This window comes from Humulus lupulus, chromosome 1 (assembly GCF_963169125.1).
Source record: "Humulus lupulus chromosome 1, drHumLupu1.1, whole genome shotgun sequence".
NCBI classification, from domain to species: Eukaryota; Viridiplantae; Streptophyta; class Magnoliopsida; order Rosales; family Cannabaceae; genus Humulus; species Humulus lupulus.
The window spans coordinates 308,301,651-308,319,243 of NC_084793.1; the positions used below are offsets into that span (position 1 = coordinate 308,301,651).

A 17,593-nucleotide genomic window follows, 5' to 3' on the forward strand; every position below is an offset into this window, starting at 1 on the left:
CACTTATTTGAATTTAATAAGTATTATAGATATCGTTAACCAATCATGAAGTGTCATCTCATGTGTCATTGAACACTTTAAAGTGTAATACAGCAACACTCTTATAATATATATTTATTATTACAAGCCATATGGGGAAGTTTTTACATAATCATAAAGTTGTTAAGGTGAAAAGTACAATTATAATAAATATACCTCTCTACAAGAACAATCCAAATGGTTTTGCACTCTCATCTAGTAATAACTTAAATGTAGAAGATTCCAATATAACATAAAAGCATTTTTCTTTTTTCTTTTTTTTGGGTTAAGTTTTGGCTACTTGAGAAATTTCTCAAGAGACGTACAAACCTTATATAACAAAACATTAAAATTTCTTGTATTTTTGTATTATGAATATAATTCTATGAACTTCTAGTAACACCCACTACCAAACACAAGTTCTACTATTTTCAGCAAAATACCCAAATAATTAAATATTTTGATTCTCGACCAAGAAAAGGAAACACTACACATACATAATGTACTAAAAGAAAGTTATTAATTGAAATTCCCCAAAAAGAACAAAAGAAAAAAGAGCTTCGTGGTTAGCATTGCCAGTTAAATTTGTCTTGGTTTGATTATTCCATATAATGTTCAAAGACAAGATTCCTAATATAGCTCAACTAACACATAAGATTATTTGGAGTTGAAAGCTCTCAACTACACCAATACTGCATTTTTCTTAAGGTATATCTTTTATTATTTTTAGACGGGTTATTTAGCAATGACCTATTTTTTAAAGTCTTTTTACACTCTGTCTAGTTTTGATATTTTTTTTGCAAAATGACCTCCAACACTCCAGATAGCTGATCGAAATTTTTAAACAGCTAGTCAAAATTTTATATAGATGTCATTTGGTAAAAAATTATTAAAACTAGACCACAGTACAAAATAACTTTAAAAAAATGTCATTTTCACCCATTACTCTTTTTAAATTTGTTCCATTAGAGGAAAATAATTCATATTTATTGTATTTTTTTTATTCGGTTAGAATTTATATAATCTAATGAGAAGTACTACTATTATGGTGGAATAACTATTCTTTTCCAAAAGAAAAAATATGCCTATACATAATATATTTTTAAGTTATATCAAATTTTATTTTATTTCATTCCTATTTTTTTCCTCATTTCCTACACCAAATAGAATGAATAAAAACAAAAATGGAATAAAAGAATCAACATGCAATATGAATTTTGTTGTATAGCTCTAAGCAAGTAACTGTAACTGGGTTTTCTCTGGCAAATCTGAAGAGGGCCATCTCCTAAATATGAAAAATCTTCAAGATCTAGTTTGGAGTTTTGTTCATAAAAAATTTGAGTAAAACTAACACTTAGTGGCCCAATAGTTCTTTCTTTAACTTTGCTTCTCCATTACTCGAAATTTGTGTGTAGTAGTGTGTAGTCATTTCTGTTCTTTATGATATAATTAGATATAATTAAATGAACATCGTTAAACACGTTTTAAAGTGTTTTTTTTTTATGAAAGGACACGTTTCAAAGTTAATGTCTAATACATTTTGCCAGAGTCGGGACAAATATGTCAATTAATAATTAGCAAAATAACTTGTAACATGTCAATTATCTACCCTTTTGAAAACACATCATATTGGACTTTGGAAGCATTTCGGTCTCTTCTGAAGAAAAAAAAATGATACTTTTCAAATTAACAATATAAAGGATAATAATCCTCTTTGAAATATTGTTAGGTATATATATATAGACTCCTCATGGCTACCGTTCCAATTGGTTCTACTATCTATTAGATTACTGGTTATGGTTACCATGGTGAACCAGTAAGTGTTTATTGTAATCACAAATTTCCTACTTGTTTTTAAGATATTTTAAATAATTTAAAATTTCGAAAACAACAAAGTATAAGCACAACATTGCACAATAGTAATGCAAATTTGTAACCATACTTTTGACAATCTTAAGGCTTGGTAGTAAATTCAAATTTAATTTTATGATTTCTAAAACTAAAAGATAGTAAAACCCACATAAATATTTAATTGATTATTTGTTTTTAAATTCTCAATCCAAATACTGATTCTAACTTTAAGTTACAAAATAGAAAGCGTTATTTTTATATTTTCTCACAATTCAAATCATTATAACTTAAAATCTTATAAATCTATCATTTCTTTATATTAGTAGATTCTCTACCAATCATATATATTTAGATTTTTTAAAATTCAAAAACAATTTATAAGAATTTTGAATATTTTGAGTCAATCACATCTTCAAAAATACAAATTTTTACTTTAGATATACTTTTTTTGAAAATACAGTATTCCAATCTCAATCCATTAATTATTTAGATTTTCTCGTAAGTAAATTAAGTTCATTATGACTAAAAATTGCGTAATTCACCACATTAATCTATGAAAAAAGTACACTATTGTAGCCTTCATTGTAATTATTGTACCTATCAATCAAAGTCACCAATCAAGATCAAACACACTGACCCCATACACTGGCACGCAAATCATAAAATAAAATATAATAATGATCCACTTCCTATGATCTCTTCATTAACAAGTTTCAAGATTTTTTGTAATCGAATAAAAACATATGTAAACTAATATTATAACAGGCTTAATTACGGTTTTGTCCCCATTGTGGTGGTTATCTTCGAATGGACTCGAAAATATTAAAATGTATACCTTTGGACTTTATAAATGGCAAACAAACATGTGGGAAGGAGTAATAAACAATTTTCCCTTTTGAGAGAAGTTCAAATTTCCAAAATTGAATATTACTATCATTTTAAAAGTTCGAAATTGACATTCTTATAAAACTATAGGCTCTACAAATGCAAACAACAGAAATATAATTAACCTCTGCTTCGAAAAAGTCAAAAAGATAAGTGTCACGTTGGAGAATTTGATTGCTGACCACTAAGATCAATTATAAAGTCTTTTTTTTAAATCTCAATTGAGTAAACAAAATAAAGTAATCACTAATCTTTCCGAACAAGTCAAAACCTTGCGCATATTTACTAATTCGTAATGAAAGGAAATGTAAAACAAACAAATTTGAAAAAGAATGGAAATGAATACAAAGTTTTGATATTCCTTCTTATTTTTTTTATATTGCCCACTTTTATTGATTAATATTTGGGTCTTACATGATCAAAATAGTTTACTAATCATAAGGCATATCTCTTCTATATACAAAGTTTCTATAAAACAGAAATTTTTTATATTAAATATATAATATATAATTTGATTATATACAATTATTTAAAAATAATAAAATTATATATTTAATAACTTAAATAAAATTTAATTAAACTTAAACTTAAACGTAATATTATATTAAATATATAATATATAATTTTTTATTTAAACTTAAACAAAAATTAATTAATTAAAATAGAATATTTTAAAGATATTTTATAATAATTTAAATAATTAAATCATATTTATTTAAAATATTAAAAACATACATTTTTTTTTATCTTATAAATATAATTTGTTTTTTATGTGATTGAAATTCTTTTTCTTCATCAAATTCACCAAAAAATATTGTCACATACCTTATAAATTAAAAATAATTGAAGAATGTATATTATACATTATAATATTATATTAAATAGTTTAGAAACTAAAAATAGTTAAAAAATGTATACACTATAGCTTTTTATATTCTTATTTTATTACATATAATCATGTAAATATATATCTAAACTAACATTGTATTTACATATCATATATATAAATATTTATACATACTATATAGAATTATAATTTATTCAATTATATATATTTAAAAAAAATTAGTGAACCAATTTTAATTAAAAACACAAATATTACATTCACTAGTAAGGCGTATGGTTTCAACCAACGACTCTCCTTGTTAACATGTATAGTGTCATTTTAAAAAATAAATATAATTAATTAAAATAACATACCATCCTTAAATAATTAAAATAAGTTTATATTATGCAATGTTTCTTTTTCATTTTTTGTTACCGTCTTTATCTATAAATACATGAGTAAATTGGAAGCTATATGATATGAAAACTTAAATTATCTTTGAAAATGAAAGGTAGGTAGGATCTTTAGATGTATTATAAATATATAGATATAATATCATTAAATTTAACAGCAAATTCCAGCCAAAAAACTCCTACATAAGAGGAAAAAAAATCTGCTTTTAAAAAAGAGAACATTAATAAAAATCTAATGGGAGAAAGGAAAAGATGGAACTTTAATAGTAAACTTACTTAGCCAATCAGTAAGCTTATGCACGTAAGCCAATTTCCCAACGTGGGTGGACCCATCGAGGCTGGTAGTTAAGGTGTGACAGCAATCGGTTAATGTTGATTATTCAACATTTTTTATTTTGGATTGGTAAACAAAACTATTTTTTTTTAATAAAAAAACATTTTAGTAATTAATTTCTTTCAAACAGTTGGAAAATGAAGGTTAAAACGGAAGAACACAGTCAGGCATGTGAAAAGTGAAAACTGGCAAATATGATGAGGCTTGTATAAATAAGAGGTGTGTAGAAAAAAACTATAAAGGTGGTGTTGGAACGCGTTTGACCTTGTAAAACCCGTCGACCGAGACCCTTCTACAACTAGCTCCCTCGCCAGAGAGACTGAGTCGCAATTAAAGCACTCAATATCCGCAAAGGAGACCTAAATCTACACTGACTGTTCTCGTATAAATGACATTGCCCAAATTCACTTAATAATATCCAGCTCACGTCTCAACAGACCCACTTGCCTCCATCATCATCTCCGTCTATCACGACCCAAAAGGATTCCCCCAAATTTCTCTTTTACTCTTCTCTTGATCTGTTTTCTCACCTCTATTGAGGCAATAAAAAGACTCTAAAGACCAGAACTTGGGGACCCTAGTCCGCCGTGGTAGCCATGGCGGACATAGTGAAGCAGATCCTAGCAAAGCCGATCCAATTGGCGGACCAAGTGATTAAAGCGGCGGACGAAGCAAGTTCTTTCAAGCAGGAATGTACGGAGCTCAAGTCTAAGACGGAAAAGCTAGCGGGCCTCCTACGCCAGGCGGCTCGAGCCAGCTCTGACCTATACGAGCGCCCCACGCGGCGGATCATAGATGATACGGAACAAGTCCTCGACAAGGCTCTCTCCCTGGCCATCAAATGCCGGGCCAACGGCCTCATGAAGCGAGTCTTCACCATCATTCCAGCCGCGGCATTCCGGAAAATGTCGTCCCAGCTGGAGAACTCGATAGGGGATGTGTCTTGGCTCCTCCGTGTCTCGGCCCCTGCCGACGCTCGAGACGATGGGTACCTGGGACTGCCTCCCATCGCGGCCAACGAGCCTATTCTCTGCTTCATATGGGAACAGATAGCAATTCTCTATACGGGTTCGCTTGAAGGTCGATCCGATGCTGCGGCTTCACTGGTTTCGCTTGCTCGGGATAATGATCGGTATGGGAAGCTGATCATCGAGGAAGGTGGGGTTGGACCTCTGTTGAAATTGATCAAAGATGGCCAAGCAGAGGGCCAAGAGAACGCCGCTAGAGCAATTGGACTGCTTGGTCGTGACCCTGAAAGCGTGGAGCACATGATTCATGCTGGTGTTTGTTCTGTGTTTGCAAAAATCCTCAAAGACGGTCCAATGAAGGTTCAGGCCATGGTAGCATGGGCTGTATCCGAGCTAGCCGCTAATTACCCCAAATGTCAAGATCTTTTTGCCCAGAACAATATTATTCGCTTGCTCGTTAGCCATCTCGCTTTCGAAACTGTTCAAGAACATAGTAAGTACACCATTACCGTCAACAAAACAACATCCATCCATGCCATTGTGGTAGCCAGCAATAATTCCAACACCAACAACGTTGGCAATGCAAATGGGGATGACAAGCAGAATCAGAATCAAATTGCTCATCCCTTGGGAAATCGAACCCCAAGTCAGATGTACAATGTTGTCACCAATACCATTGCACTGAAGACAGGGTCCAAACCTCTCCAACAGATAAATAATAGCGCAAACCAGAACACCCAGGTCAAGAACAACAATGGCAACACAAAGCAAAATCATCAGCAGAATCTTTCACTTTCAGGTACTAGCATTAAGGGGAGAGAACTGGAAGACCCTGCAACAAAGGCCAACATGAAAGCTATGGCAGCAAGAGCACTTTTGCATCTTGCCAAGGGGAACTCGCCTATATGCCGTAGCATAACAGAGTCAAGAGCTTTGTTATGTTTTGCAGTTCTACTGGAGAAAGGTCCTGAAGATGTTAAATACACTTCGGCCATGGCATTGATGGAAATCACAGCTGTGGCAGAGAAGGATCCAGAGTTGAGAAGATCAGCATTCAAGCCAAGTTCTCCCGCTTGCAAAGCTGTAGTTGATCAGTTACTAAACATCATTGAGAAGGAGGAATCAGAACTCCTGATCCCTTGTGTCAAAGCTATTGGGAATCTGGCGAGGACATTTCGGGCAACAGAGACAAGGATGATTGGCCCACTGGTGACGCTGCTTGATGAGAGAGAAGCTGAAGTTTCAAGGGAAGCTTCAATTGCTCTCACAAAATTCGCTTCAAGCATAAACTACCTCCACCTTGATCACTCCAAAGCCATAATTAATGCTGGAGGAGCTAAGCACTTGATCCAGCTTGTGTATTTTGGTGAACAAATTGTTCAAACATCTGCATTGGTTCTCCTGTGCTACATTGCACTGCATGTACCAGATAGCGAAGAACTTGCTCAGGCCGAGGTGCTGACTGTGCTTGAATGGGCAACAAAACAATCTTACGTGACCCAAGATGAAGCAATTGAAACATTGTTACAAGAGGCCAAGAGTAGGTTGGAGCTTTATCAGTCCAGAGGCTCAAGGGGATTCCATTGAGCCAAGCAAAAAATGCTTACTAGTTTCTTGTAATTGGTAAAAAGAATTTTCATTATTTTCTTAAGTTTTCTCATTATCATGGAGTGTAAATACACTAATTTGCCTTCTGTAAGTGTTTAGAAGATTTTCTGCATTTCAGAATCTATTTCTTTCTGTGTTCTGTATCTCCCCCAAAAGTAGGCATAATACTGAAAGATTTCATATTGCTGATCACAATTTCAAGATTTCCTGTTCTTAATTTTTTTCTAAAATGCTAAAATTGGCTTCTGTTAATAAGTCACAAGGGACAACTTAGCTTGAAAAAAGATGAGGTGGGTAAACGATGTTGGCCGGAATCATACATGAATGAAAGACAACACAAGAGTGTGTCGAATAAGTATATGAAATATGTCCCTTTACTATTAGGTATATGAGTTGTTATCATAATCAACTTTATTTATCAATGGCTCTGATATATGAACCCATATTTGATCTAAGTCTGACACTAGTCCATAGTAAATGCAAACTATGCGAAAATAGATACATAGAAGAAAGGATAAAACTGCGAGTGAGGAGACTAAGGAGTGGGATATGCAAAGAATCAGCTATACATCTCTACGCTAACCTATAGCTTTTTCCAAGAAAAAAATGGAAAACACTCACGTGTGGCTATATAGACCGAATCACTAATTAATCCACATCTATCAGGAGTGGGGAATCTATTCTGTTCTATCAGATAGAAGAAACTATCAGTTTTACTGAAAATGCGAAAAGTTCTCAGACAACAAAATTGTTACATCCATCTTAGCACATACTCCAATTATTGAATTTTTCAACTGTCACCAGGACATCCACCGTCAAGATTCTTAAGCAAGTATTACCTCTGTTTTGGGAAATGAAACAAGCACTAGCGGACAACTATTCTTTTGGTCATCAGAACTACCAGATGATCCCCAATTCTTTAATACAGACAAAATATCATGACGAATAAATAAAGAATTTATGTTCACAAGCTAAAAAGGTAAGCACCATACACAATTTTACGCAAATGAACTAATGTTAAAGGGATTTTCTCAAATTCGTGCCGCCAACTGAACAAAGTCAATGGCTAATAGCTGCCTATTAAGATGTTCTTCTAAAAGAATATAAAATTTATGATACCAACCTCAGCATCTACTAAAAATATATCTTAATCAGTCAAAGATTATAAACCGTTCAAGCAAAATAATAATTATAATAATAATGATGACTACAAAAATTTAAATGACAGATAAAAACTCATCTTTGACTATAGATGCATGCTAAACTTGTACTAGACATTCAGGAATGCAATATACAGTGCATGCTCTAGGAGAATCTAAATATCAAAATTAAGAGTCTAACTCTAACATATCATAACGAGCAAAAAAGGAGACGCCGTTTTATTAATACTCAAGATGTTGAAAAAATAATAAGAAGTTCTGTGTTAAAAAAGTAAAACAAGAAATTAAATATTGATATAAACTCACCCACTAGATGGATAGGTACTGAAAAAGATGTGCATAGACAATGTAGAAGAGGTCAAGACGCTTATAACGTGCTTAAAGATCTAATCAAGAAATTAAATATTGAACTGACAAGAACTCACCCACTGGACGGATAGGTACTGGAGAAGATGTACAAAGACCATGTAGAAGAGGTCAAGATGCCCATAAGTGATTTTGGATCTTAAACTGTAGAACATTATCCCCGTTGAAGAGGTCGTCAAGCCACCTAAAAAAATAAACACTTAATTTAAAGAAACTCAACTTAAAAATCCTCTAAGTTCTATACTTCTATTAGAATAAAAATACACAAAATTATAATACAATACGATAAAACTGGAATAAAAAGTACAAAGTGGCTTACTTTCTTATTAGTTATTAAGGGCAAGTGGTAAAAGTTGATGCCAAATTGTAACTTGAATAATATTGACATTAAATCACAGCAAGAATCACGGGAAATTTGATTTGAAGACAGTAATTTTTACATCATCATATTCATTAGACCACCAAATGCAGCTATAGCAACAGCATAAGCTGCTGCGATAAGATTGTAAATTAATACTTTTTTTATAAAAAATAAAACGTCATCATATGCATTAGACCACCAAATGCAGGGATAGTAATAGCAACAGCATAAGCTGCTGCGAGAAGATTGAAAATTAATACTTTTTTTTAATCAGGAAATATAAGTGTCTTTATGCATCTCAAAATTTAAATAAGAAGTTAAATAATGATCAAAACTCACCACTGGATGGATAGGTACTGGATAAGATGTACAAAGACTGCCCAAATAAGTCAAGTCCACTCCAAGTAGAGAGGCCAAGTCCAACTCCAAGTAGATGTTGTTTCACGGATAGGTACTCGTATAAGTAACTTTGAAACGCAATGGTTATCGTATAACCAAGTCCAACTCCAAGTAGAGAGGCCAAAGCCACCTGAGAAAACAAATTCTTAATTGAGATAAACTCAACTTAAAAATCCTTGTAAGTTCTATTAGAAGAATAACTTTTTAACCACAACCGATAATCCAAAATGATCAATAAAACTGAAATCTAAAGTACAGAGTTGTTCAATTTCTTACCAACTATTAATAACCAATGGTAAAAAGTAAAGACAAATTGTAATTTTAAATAGACTTGCATAAAATACCAACCAAAATAACTAAAAAACTGATTAAAACATAATATTTTTGTATCATTAAATGCTTAATATAATGGCTTCAGAATTGACATTATATGATGGTCTTTCTTCCTGCAATCCACTCCTCCAAGATATATATTAAGCCACCAACTGCAGTAATAGCAATTGCATGAGATGCTGGGATCCATATACAAAACATGAGCGAGACAAAGAACATCCCAAAATACATGGTGGACAGAATTTAGATGCACCAAAAGTGAATTGTACTGATACCAAACGAACATTACCACATGATCCACCCAATTCGGAATACATGTCTATATCTATGCAATTTCTTCGAACAACTCAATATAGATACAAATTGCAACCTACGTTATACGCTGCTACGCTGCTTTAACCCTCTAAAACTACATACATATAGATGTAACAAGATAAGCAAGTAGAGGCTTCCTCTGTTTTATCCACTTTTACATAAGAGATTGAAAAAATAATAATAATAATTAATTAAGAGGAAAAAAAATAAAAGAATAAAAAGACTTTTTGAGGGCTCTATACTAACCCTGACAAAGCATAAATCTTGAAAAGCAGTACCCAATATTTGTGAGTTCAGCACTAGCATACCACAATAATGTTCTAAGCAAGGTAACCCCTCTCCCTACCCCCCTATAAAAAATTAATAATAATAATAATAAGCACTGAATTTGGAAATATTTGTTTGTAGAAAAAACAATCTTTTGTGGTTTGTGCCTTTCCCTGCTCCACACTCAGTGTCAGCTATTAGAGATAATAGAGATAATGTTCTATTTCTTAGTGACTACATAAGATTATATCTATCAGCGAAATCAAGGATAAACATTTCCCAGTTTTGTTTCAGCCTGTATTTTCTTCTTTTATTTCCTTAAGAATACATTTTCTTCATGTTTCATATCTTTCAGTTCTTCTAATTAATAAAAGATTTTGTTTCTTACAAAAAAAAAAAAATCAGTTCCCTACATTGTTTTTCAACATAGCTTACCCAAAAATTTCAGCTAATTTATCATTATCAAAATATTATTTGCATATGATTACTACATCTTCTACTGCTAAAATATCATAGGGTCCAGGGAGTCTTGAGTTATTCATTTACAAATAAATATTATATATTTATATCATTAAATCAAAGTCAAAGAACTTTTAATAAAAATATATAATGTAAACGTCATATGCAAGTTGATCGATTTGTTTATGCCATGTATACCTCCTTTGCATATAGAAGGGACAAATGCTGTGTCACCTTGACAGGACTCTGAGCTGACTGATGTCAATACTGTGTGAACAACTATATAAACTATGAAAGTATGACTAAAAACTTTCATGTGACAATTTTAAAAATCCAAAAGTAGTTATGCAGATTGCAGCAAAGGGACTAGGTAAACTACAAATCCTTTTCTTGTTTACTAAAAAATTGTTGCAACTGCAACACTTATCTACTACTAGCTAATAAGTTATATATTTATAAGCTTAGGAGGTAGCGCCGATAATGTTGTAGTTCTGACTGTGATTTTTTACATGCACTACACATAAGTAGTGCAATAGTATAGCATAAATATACATGTGAAGTAATACATAGCTTACTGATGCTGTAACATCTGACTTATATAGTATGCAATAAGACTAATTCCGAAATCAGACTATAACATATCCCTATATCCATCGCAATTGCAGCTTGTGAGGAATTCAATAAGGATGAAACTATAAATTAGAAAACAAATTAATGATTCTTCTATCCACACACCAGTTTTATTGAAATCACAATCACGTACAAGTGAAAAAACCAAGTTAACTTGAAAATTACATGTTACCACTTTAGACAACAAGAAGACCAACGAGGACAATATGTATGTCTGGTTAGAAATAGAATACACAAGTTGAAATTATTCATTCCAATTCGAGATCAAAGAAACTTAAGAATTAAAACATATCAAAAGATGAAACTAACCCTCTTTGAACAAACCCTTTTTGAAGTTCCCAAAGCTTACCAATATCATTATAAGAGACTGAACAAACCCTTTTTGAAGTTCCCAAAGCTTAATAATATCATTATCTTTTTTAATACTTGTCCTTACGCATAACTAAAGAAGCAAACTCTAGCAAATTTCTATGTAGGTTCCCATTTGAATCGTACCCCAGCCCTCATAAAAAAATAAAAAAGTAAAAAAAAAGGGCAAACCAAGGCCAAAATGAGGGAGAAAATACATACATAAAAAGAAAACCAAATTTGAGTAACGCACACCATTACCATGAACATTTTACAAACAAACGAAACACAAAATGCTCAATCTCTTTAGCTCGTTAACCATACTAACAACCAGTATAAGTAGCTACATTGCGAAATTGATCTTCAAATTTCACATACCCAAACAAAAACATTCATAATGAAAATGAAATTACACAAAAACTTCTGATACAAACACTCAATGTTTGATCAAATCTCCATTATTGCAAAGCGAGAACAATAAAACTCAAAACATCTGATACAAAAACAACTATTTTTCTCCATTGCGAGAAACTAATCGGTAAACAAATATGAAAAATAATATTAGAGAGAACAAAAACAAGGTGTTCGGAACTCACCGAGTGACCAAGAGCTGAATGAACATGATCTGAAACTCCATAACGCTTGAGTATGAGATTGCAGATAACAAGAGGTGAGAGAATTCAAGAGAAAAAGAGAGTGAGGGAATTCGTTTGAGAAAGATAATATTTAAAAATAATATAAATAAGATGAGGATTTGTAGCGCGACGTTTGAAATTCGACCCAAATAAAGTCGAACAGTTATATCGTTTGATCAAGTGGCTAAGATTAGGAGAGTCCCGCCCGCGCCGCGCGTGGATGGGCTTTGACATGTTCCTAAACCAGCAACCTCATTGCAAAAATTGGGCCATCCTACTACATTTCATTATGGGCCCTTAACGGGCCTAATCTTACTTGAAAATACTTTAATAAAACAGAAGTTCTCTTATGTAAATATGGTAAAATTAAAATTGGTTTCTATATTTATGGACAAAAAATATAGGGAAATTTTTAAAAATATGGTTTTTTTTATACTATTAATGTGCAAAAATATAAGAATTATACTTTTCTTAATTTGTATGGGAAAATTTATTTAAAAAAAAATTAAAGTATGGAAAACAATTAGTAGCTAACTAAAATATGGAAATAATACATTTTTTTATCATAGTTGTGTTTTCTTTGATTTTGAAGGTAATTTTATTTTATCTTTTTAATTTTTAATTTTTTCCTTACTTATTTTTTTTCTATTTTTTCCTTTTTTTCTTTTTTTTCTACCAATTTTTTTCACAATCCTTTTTTTCTTTCCATTTTTCTATTCTTCTTCTTTTCATTTTTATTCATTTATCTATTTTTTTCTTTCATTTGTATTGTTTTTTTTTTCATATTTTTTTTCAGTTTTCTTTCCTTTTTTTTCATTTTTTTCATTCTATTTTTTCTTCATTTTGTATTTATTATTTTCTCCTTCTATTTTTTTCTTTTTTCACACATATTAGCTTGTTTTCTTTCTTTTTTTCTTCTTCCATTTTTTCATTTTTTTCTACTAATTTTTTCATTCATTTTTTTTTCTTTTCATTTTTCCATTATTTTTCTTCTTCTTCTTTTCATTTTTATTTGTTCATCTTTTTTTTCATTTTTGTACTTATTATTTTCTCATTCCATTTTCTTTTTTTTTTCTTTTTTTTTCACACATATATTTTAACATTACATAATTATTTTACTATTTTTTTATTTATTATCTTTTATTATTGTAAATTTTTTCCACTATATGTAAAAAAAAATTCAAATCAATTTTTTTCAGCATTTTCTTTTTACTGTAACACTTGTAGGAATACCAAAATTTAGAAAGAAAACTAATAAAAATATGAAAACGTGAATGATTAACTGGTTACCTTCACGTTCTTTATGTGTATATTTAAGGGGGTAACTGGTTACCTTCACGTTTTGGTGTGTGTATATTTATGGTTTCTTTATGGTAACTGGTTACCTATGTTACTAAAATCATAGTTACTTCTTCTTCCTTTTTTAATGAAGTGTTCTTCCACTTTTTCCTTCAAATTTGATATTTCTTTTCATATTTAATATGAGTAACTCATCACCCCTCTTAGGTAACTGGTTAGCCCTCTTATGGCAGAAAGTTACTCATCTCAGGATAACTGGTTACTCCTCATGGTGCATGTTATTTAACCTAGCTCTAGGATTTTTTTTTACATAATTGTCAAAGATCAATCAAGTAACTGGTTACCTTACTCAGAATTTGAAAAAAAAAACTTACAATCTAAAAAAACATGTTTATAATAAATAAAAAATAAGTTTAAAAATAATTCATATTACCATAAAAAAAAATACAAAACAACCAAAGACAAATTTAATATAAAATTAGGAATATAAAAACAATATAAAAAAACAAATAAGCTAAAAAAATAATAATCAAATTACAAACATACCCTTCCAAATTAATAAAACTTAATTAAGAGTATAACTATGGCATAAACCAACATTTATACAAAAATATGGGAAAATAAACCCATAAAAGTGAAAATTCTTAAAAAAAAAGCCATAAATTAACTTCTTTTTTAAAAAAAAAAAGTCATATTTTTGCACACTCTATTAAAAATCTCATATAAAATGTAATTTCCTCAAAAGTATATGGCACAAAATCACAAAATACCATAAACAAAATATAAAAAAATATGGCAATTCAATCAAATATATATAAAAAAAAAAAAAAAAGATTACCATAAACAAAATCACAAAATACCATCTCTCAATCTTAGTTTCTCATCTCTTCGTCCGCTTAGTGGTGTTCATCCAATCCAATCCACACTATTTTGCTCATCTGATCCACACTAAGTGCGGATTTCATATTTTATATCAAATTCAATTCGCATAACAACTCAAATTCAATCTAATCCAATCTGCATCGGTTATTTCAGTGCGAATTTTTTTAATATTAAATTATTTAATAATTTTCACTAAAATATGTATTTTTTCACATAACCAATAAATCACGTAAAAATTGAAATAAAATATGATTTTTAAATTTAAATATCCAATAAATATATAAGCAAGTTCCAATTACACATAACTCAAGCTCCTTTAGACTTAAATCTCCAACAACAAAATAATTATATATATAAAGCAAGCACATAATTTTTCAACAACACAATATTTAAAATATCATTTTTTTTAATATTAATAGTATTATTTTTAAATATTTAAAATATTAATTTTTTATATATATTTATATTTTTTGAAATAAATGCAGATTGGATTAAATTGGATACTTTTACAAGTGAAAGTACATCCAATCTGCAAAAGTGCAGACTTTAGATATTCCAATCCAATTCAATCTGCACAAGTGCGAATATCCATATTTTGTGGATTGGATTGAATTGTGCGGATTGGTTTGGATTTGGTATTTTGTGAACACCCCTAACTCTGCTTCTCTCAGACCCTCTTTCTCTCTCTTCTCTCTTGACGATAGAAAGCCCCTTGACATCGGCCACCAAGTCCCCCCCTCGACGTCTCCTAGTTACTAATGGTGCCGACTTAAGTACAACATTTCAAACTTAGTGACTTTAGTGCAACCCTTCACACTACTCACTGAGTTTCACAGCAAATTTCTCTATATTTAATATATGTTTCTTGATACAATGTTGGTGAGCCCTTTCTAAGGGTGATGACTCTCTTATACAAGGTGTTAACCTTGATTTTGGTCAACGACATGGAGTCTAGAAAACGACAGGAAAGTAATATAGAGCTTGAGAAATTAATCTAATGGAAAGATAAATAGCACAGAGGTTTATAGTGGTTCGGCCCCAATGATTAGTCATGACTTACGTTCACTTGATACTACTATTAATATTGATCTCCCAATGTGTGATCAAAGAACTAGGGTTCCTGAGTTTCACAGACCTTAGAAGAAAAAGGCAATACAACGATGGATAATAGTAGTATAATTCCGAAAGAAAAAGATCTCTCCCCTTCCTTGAGCTATCTCATGTGTATTTATAGGCTCAGGAAGAGTTACATGAATTAGGAAATAATAAATATCCTTAATAAACGGATCTGCAAGTCATAATGAAGAGATATTCTTAGATATCATTACAACTGTACAAATTTTTTACATAAATGAATGGAGTATACGATCAGGCTGGTCGTATATAAAACTTGATATTTTCATGTGGAAATAATGATGGTCGATAGACGAGCTGTATCTCAGCTACGCGTCCGCCACATGTCGTAAATCCTTACCACGTCATCAGCAACTGATTTATGGATAAACATTTGCCCCCCAAGTTTATATATTGCGACCAGCAATAAGTAAACTTAGGAAACTAACTTTTCGTATGCCCCACGAAATCTATCAAAGCCTCTCGTGTGTTCTTGAAAACTGTGACCTAATCACGTCCAATCATGCCTTTTCAGTTTTAAAGAAACCTTTCCGACGGCTGTACACTCCCCCATGCCTTGAAAAATGTAGCTCATGATTACCCATTTTCGGCACACTTCAGCCTCTATAAATAATCCTCACATTCTTCTTTTAACTCTTTACACGCCATCTCATTGCAAAGAACTCTTCAAGAAATATTTCAAAGCCCGAAACTTCAAGGTTTTTAGTCGCTTAGCTAAGGATCTTTTGCCTGCAAACCCAAAGCTACTCCTTTTCAGAATCTCCAATCTTCACTTAGGTAAGTCTCTTCGACGTTTAAACCTTTGAGAGGCCACGCATACTGTCTCTGTGCTCTGAAACTTCTTGTGTTCTTGGGTAGAAATTTGTGAAGATTTTGTATATACCGTTTGATGCTTGATAGGGTAGTGTAATTCTGTTATGTATAAGTTAGAAATCAGTTTGATAGTCAGGATCATGGGTTTAGGGTGTAAAATCGAAGTAAAAATTTGATTTTTAGGCTAGCTGAAAAACTGGGTTTTTCCCGCCCCTTCGGAGTTGAAAAGGCTTTTTTTTTTTCAGAAAAACTTTTTACTTTCACTTTTTGATCCGTTTTTCAAACTGCTCGCATAAAACTTAGTGTTTTCGGTTAGAATGTTGTTGGTCGTAGACGCGAGCAACGTTATTCCAACTTTCAACATAAGCTCTCAGATTGTGCGTCTTATCTCATCCTTTGTATGTTTGCAGTTTATATGCAAGACCCGTGGGGAGGAGAAAGACCCATCGACGACGATCTGTTAGCTCAACTGCTCGAGGATGAAGAACAACCCTCGACATTGGTACCCGATATCCCCTTTTCTCGTACCAATCCAAACACTTCCCCAGTCTTAATCCGAAACATGGCTCGTACCAAAACCAAAGCCCAGAAAAGAAAAACCTCTGATACTTCCCATCAGCCTACTGCTACGGCTGATGCTCCCTCGACTAGGGCTGATCATTGGGCGGGTTGGTCGGGTTAAGGCATTTTTACCCGTCCAATGTCATAATCGGGTTAGCAAAAGTGACTCGTAACTTGCCCAATTAAGAAAAAAAAATTTAACCCGTCCAATAATTTGGGCAGGTTGGTTGGGTTAACCTGCCCAAACCGAAATTATATTTTTTTTGGGCGGGTTGGTCGGGTCAACCCGCCCAAACCGAAGTTTTTTTTTTTTTTACATTTTTTTTCTTTTAAATACTAGTGCTAATAGTGTGAAGTTTATCTTTTTAAACTTAAAACAATATTTTAAATTTATAGTAAAAAAATAAAACAAAACTTAATTAATTTATATATTTATTTGAAAAAATTTCTTATATATTAATTGGTAATATATTAATAATTGCATCAACATTAAAAATATTAAACAAAGTAACAAACATATATCATTAAAATGAAAAAGAAAATTAATATAGTCCAAAGTCCAATTACAAATATAAATTTAATTAAGTATATATATAAATTTAATATATTTATTTAAATGTATTAAAAATAATAAATTAATAATAAGTTCTTAATTGGGTGGGCCGGGTTATATTGGGTGGGTTGATTATTATTTTCAACCCGCCCAATGTAACAATTGGGCGGTTTAA

At 31.5% G+C, this 17,593-nt stretch overlaps 1 protein-coding gene and 1 long non-coding RNA gene across 2 annotated transcripts; one reads left to right on the top strand and one right to left on the bottom strand.

The window, feature by feature from the left end:
• Positions 1 to 4,579: 4,579 nt before the first annotated feature.
• Positions 4,580 to 7,098, top strand: LOC133812776 (uncharacterized). Its single transcript, XM_062246596.1, has one exon. It carries the CDS (start codon positions 4,924 to 4,926, stop codon positions 6,880 to 6,882), a length of 1,959 nt encoding a protein of 652 aa, XP_062102580.1. The 5' UTR covers positions 4,580 to 4,923; the 3' UTR covers positions 6,883 to 7,098.
• Positions 7,099 to 7,648: 550 nt separating this feature from the next.
• LOC133812777 (uncharacterized) lies at positions 7,649 to 12,341 on the bottom strand. The gene is made up of 3 exons (XR_009884026.1): positions 12,138 to 12,341; positions 9,130 to 9,319; positions 7,649 to 8,613 (listed from the first exon to the last, which is right to left on the bottom strand). It is a non-coding gene; the product is annotated as an uncharacterized LOC133812777 (long non-coding RNA).
• Between the last annotated feature and the right edge of the window lie 5,252 nt (positions 12,342 to 17,593).

Excerpts from the sequence above, each read along its gene's own strand:
- LOC133812776 (XM_062246596.1), top strand. The coding sequence starts at position 4,924 with ATGGCGGACATAGTGAAGCAGATCCTAGCAAAGCCGATCCAATTGGCG.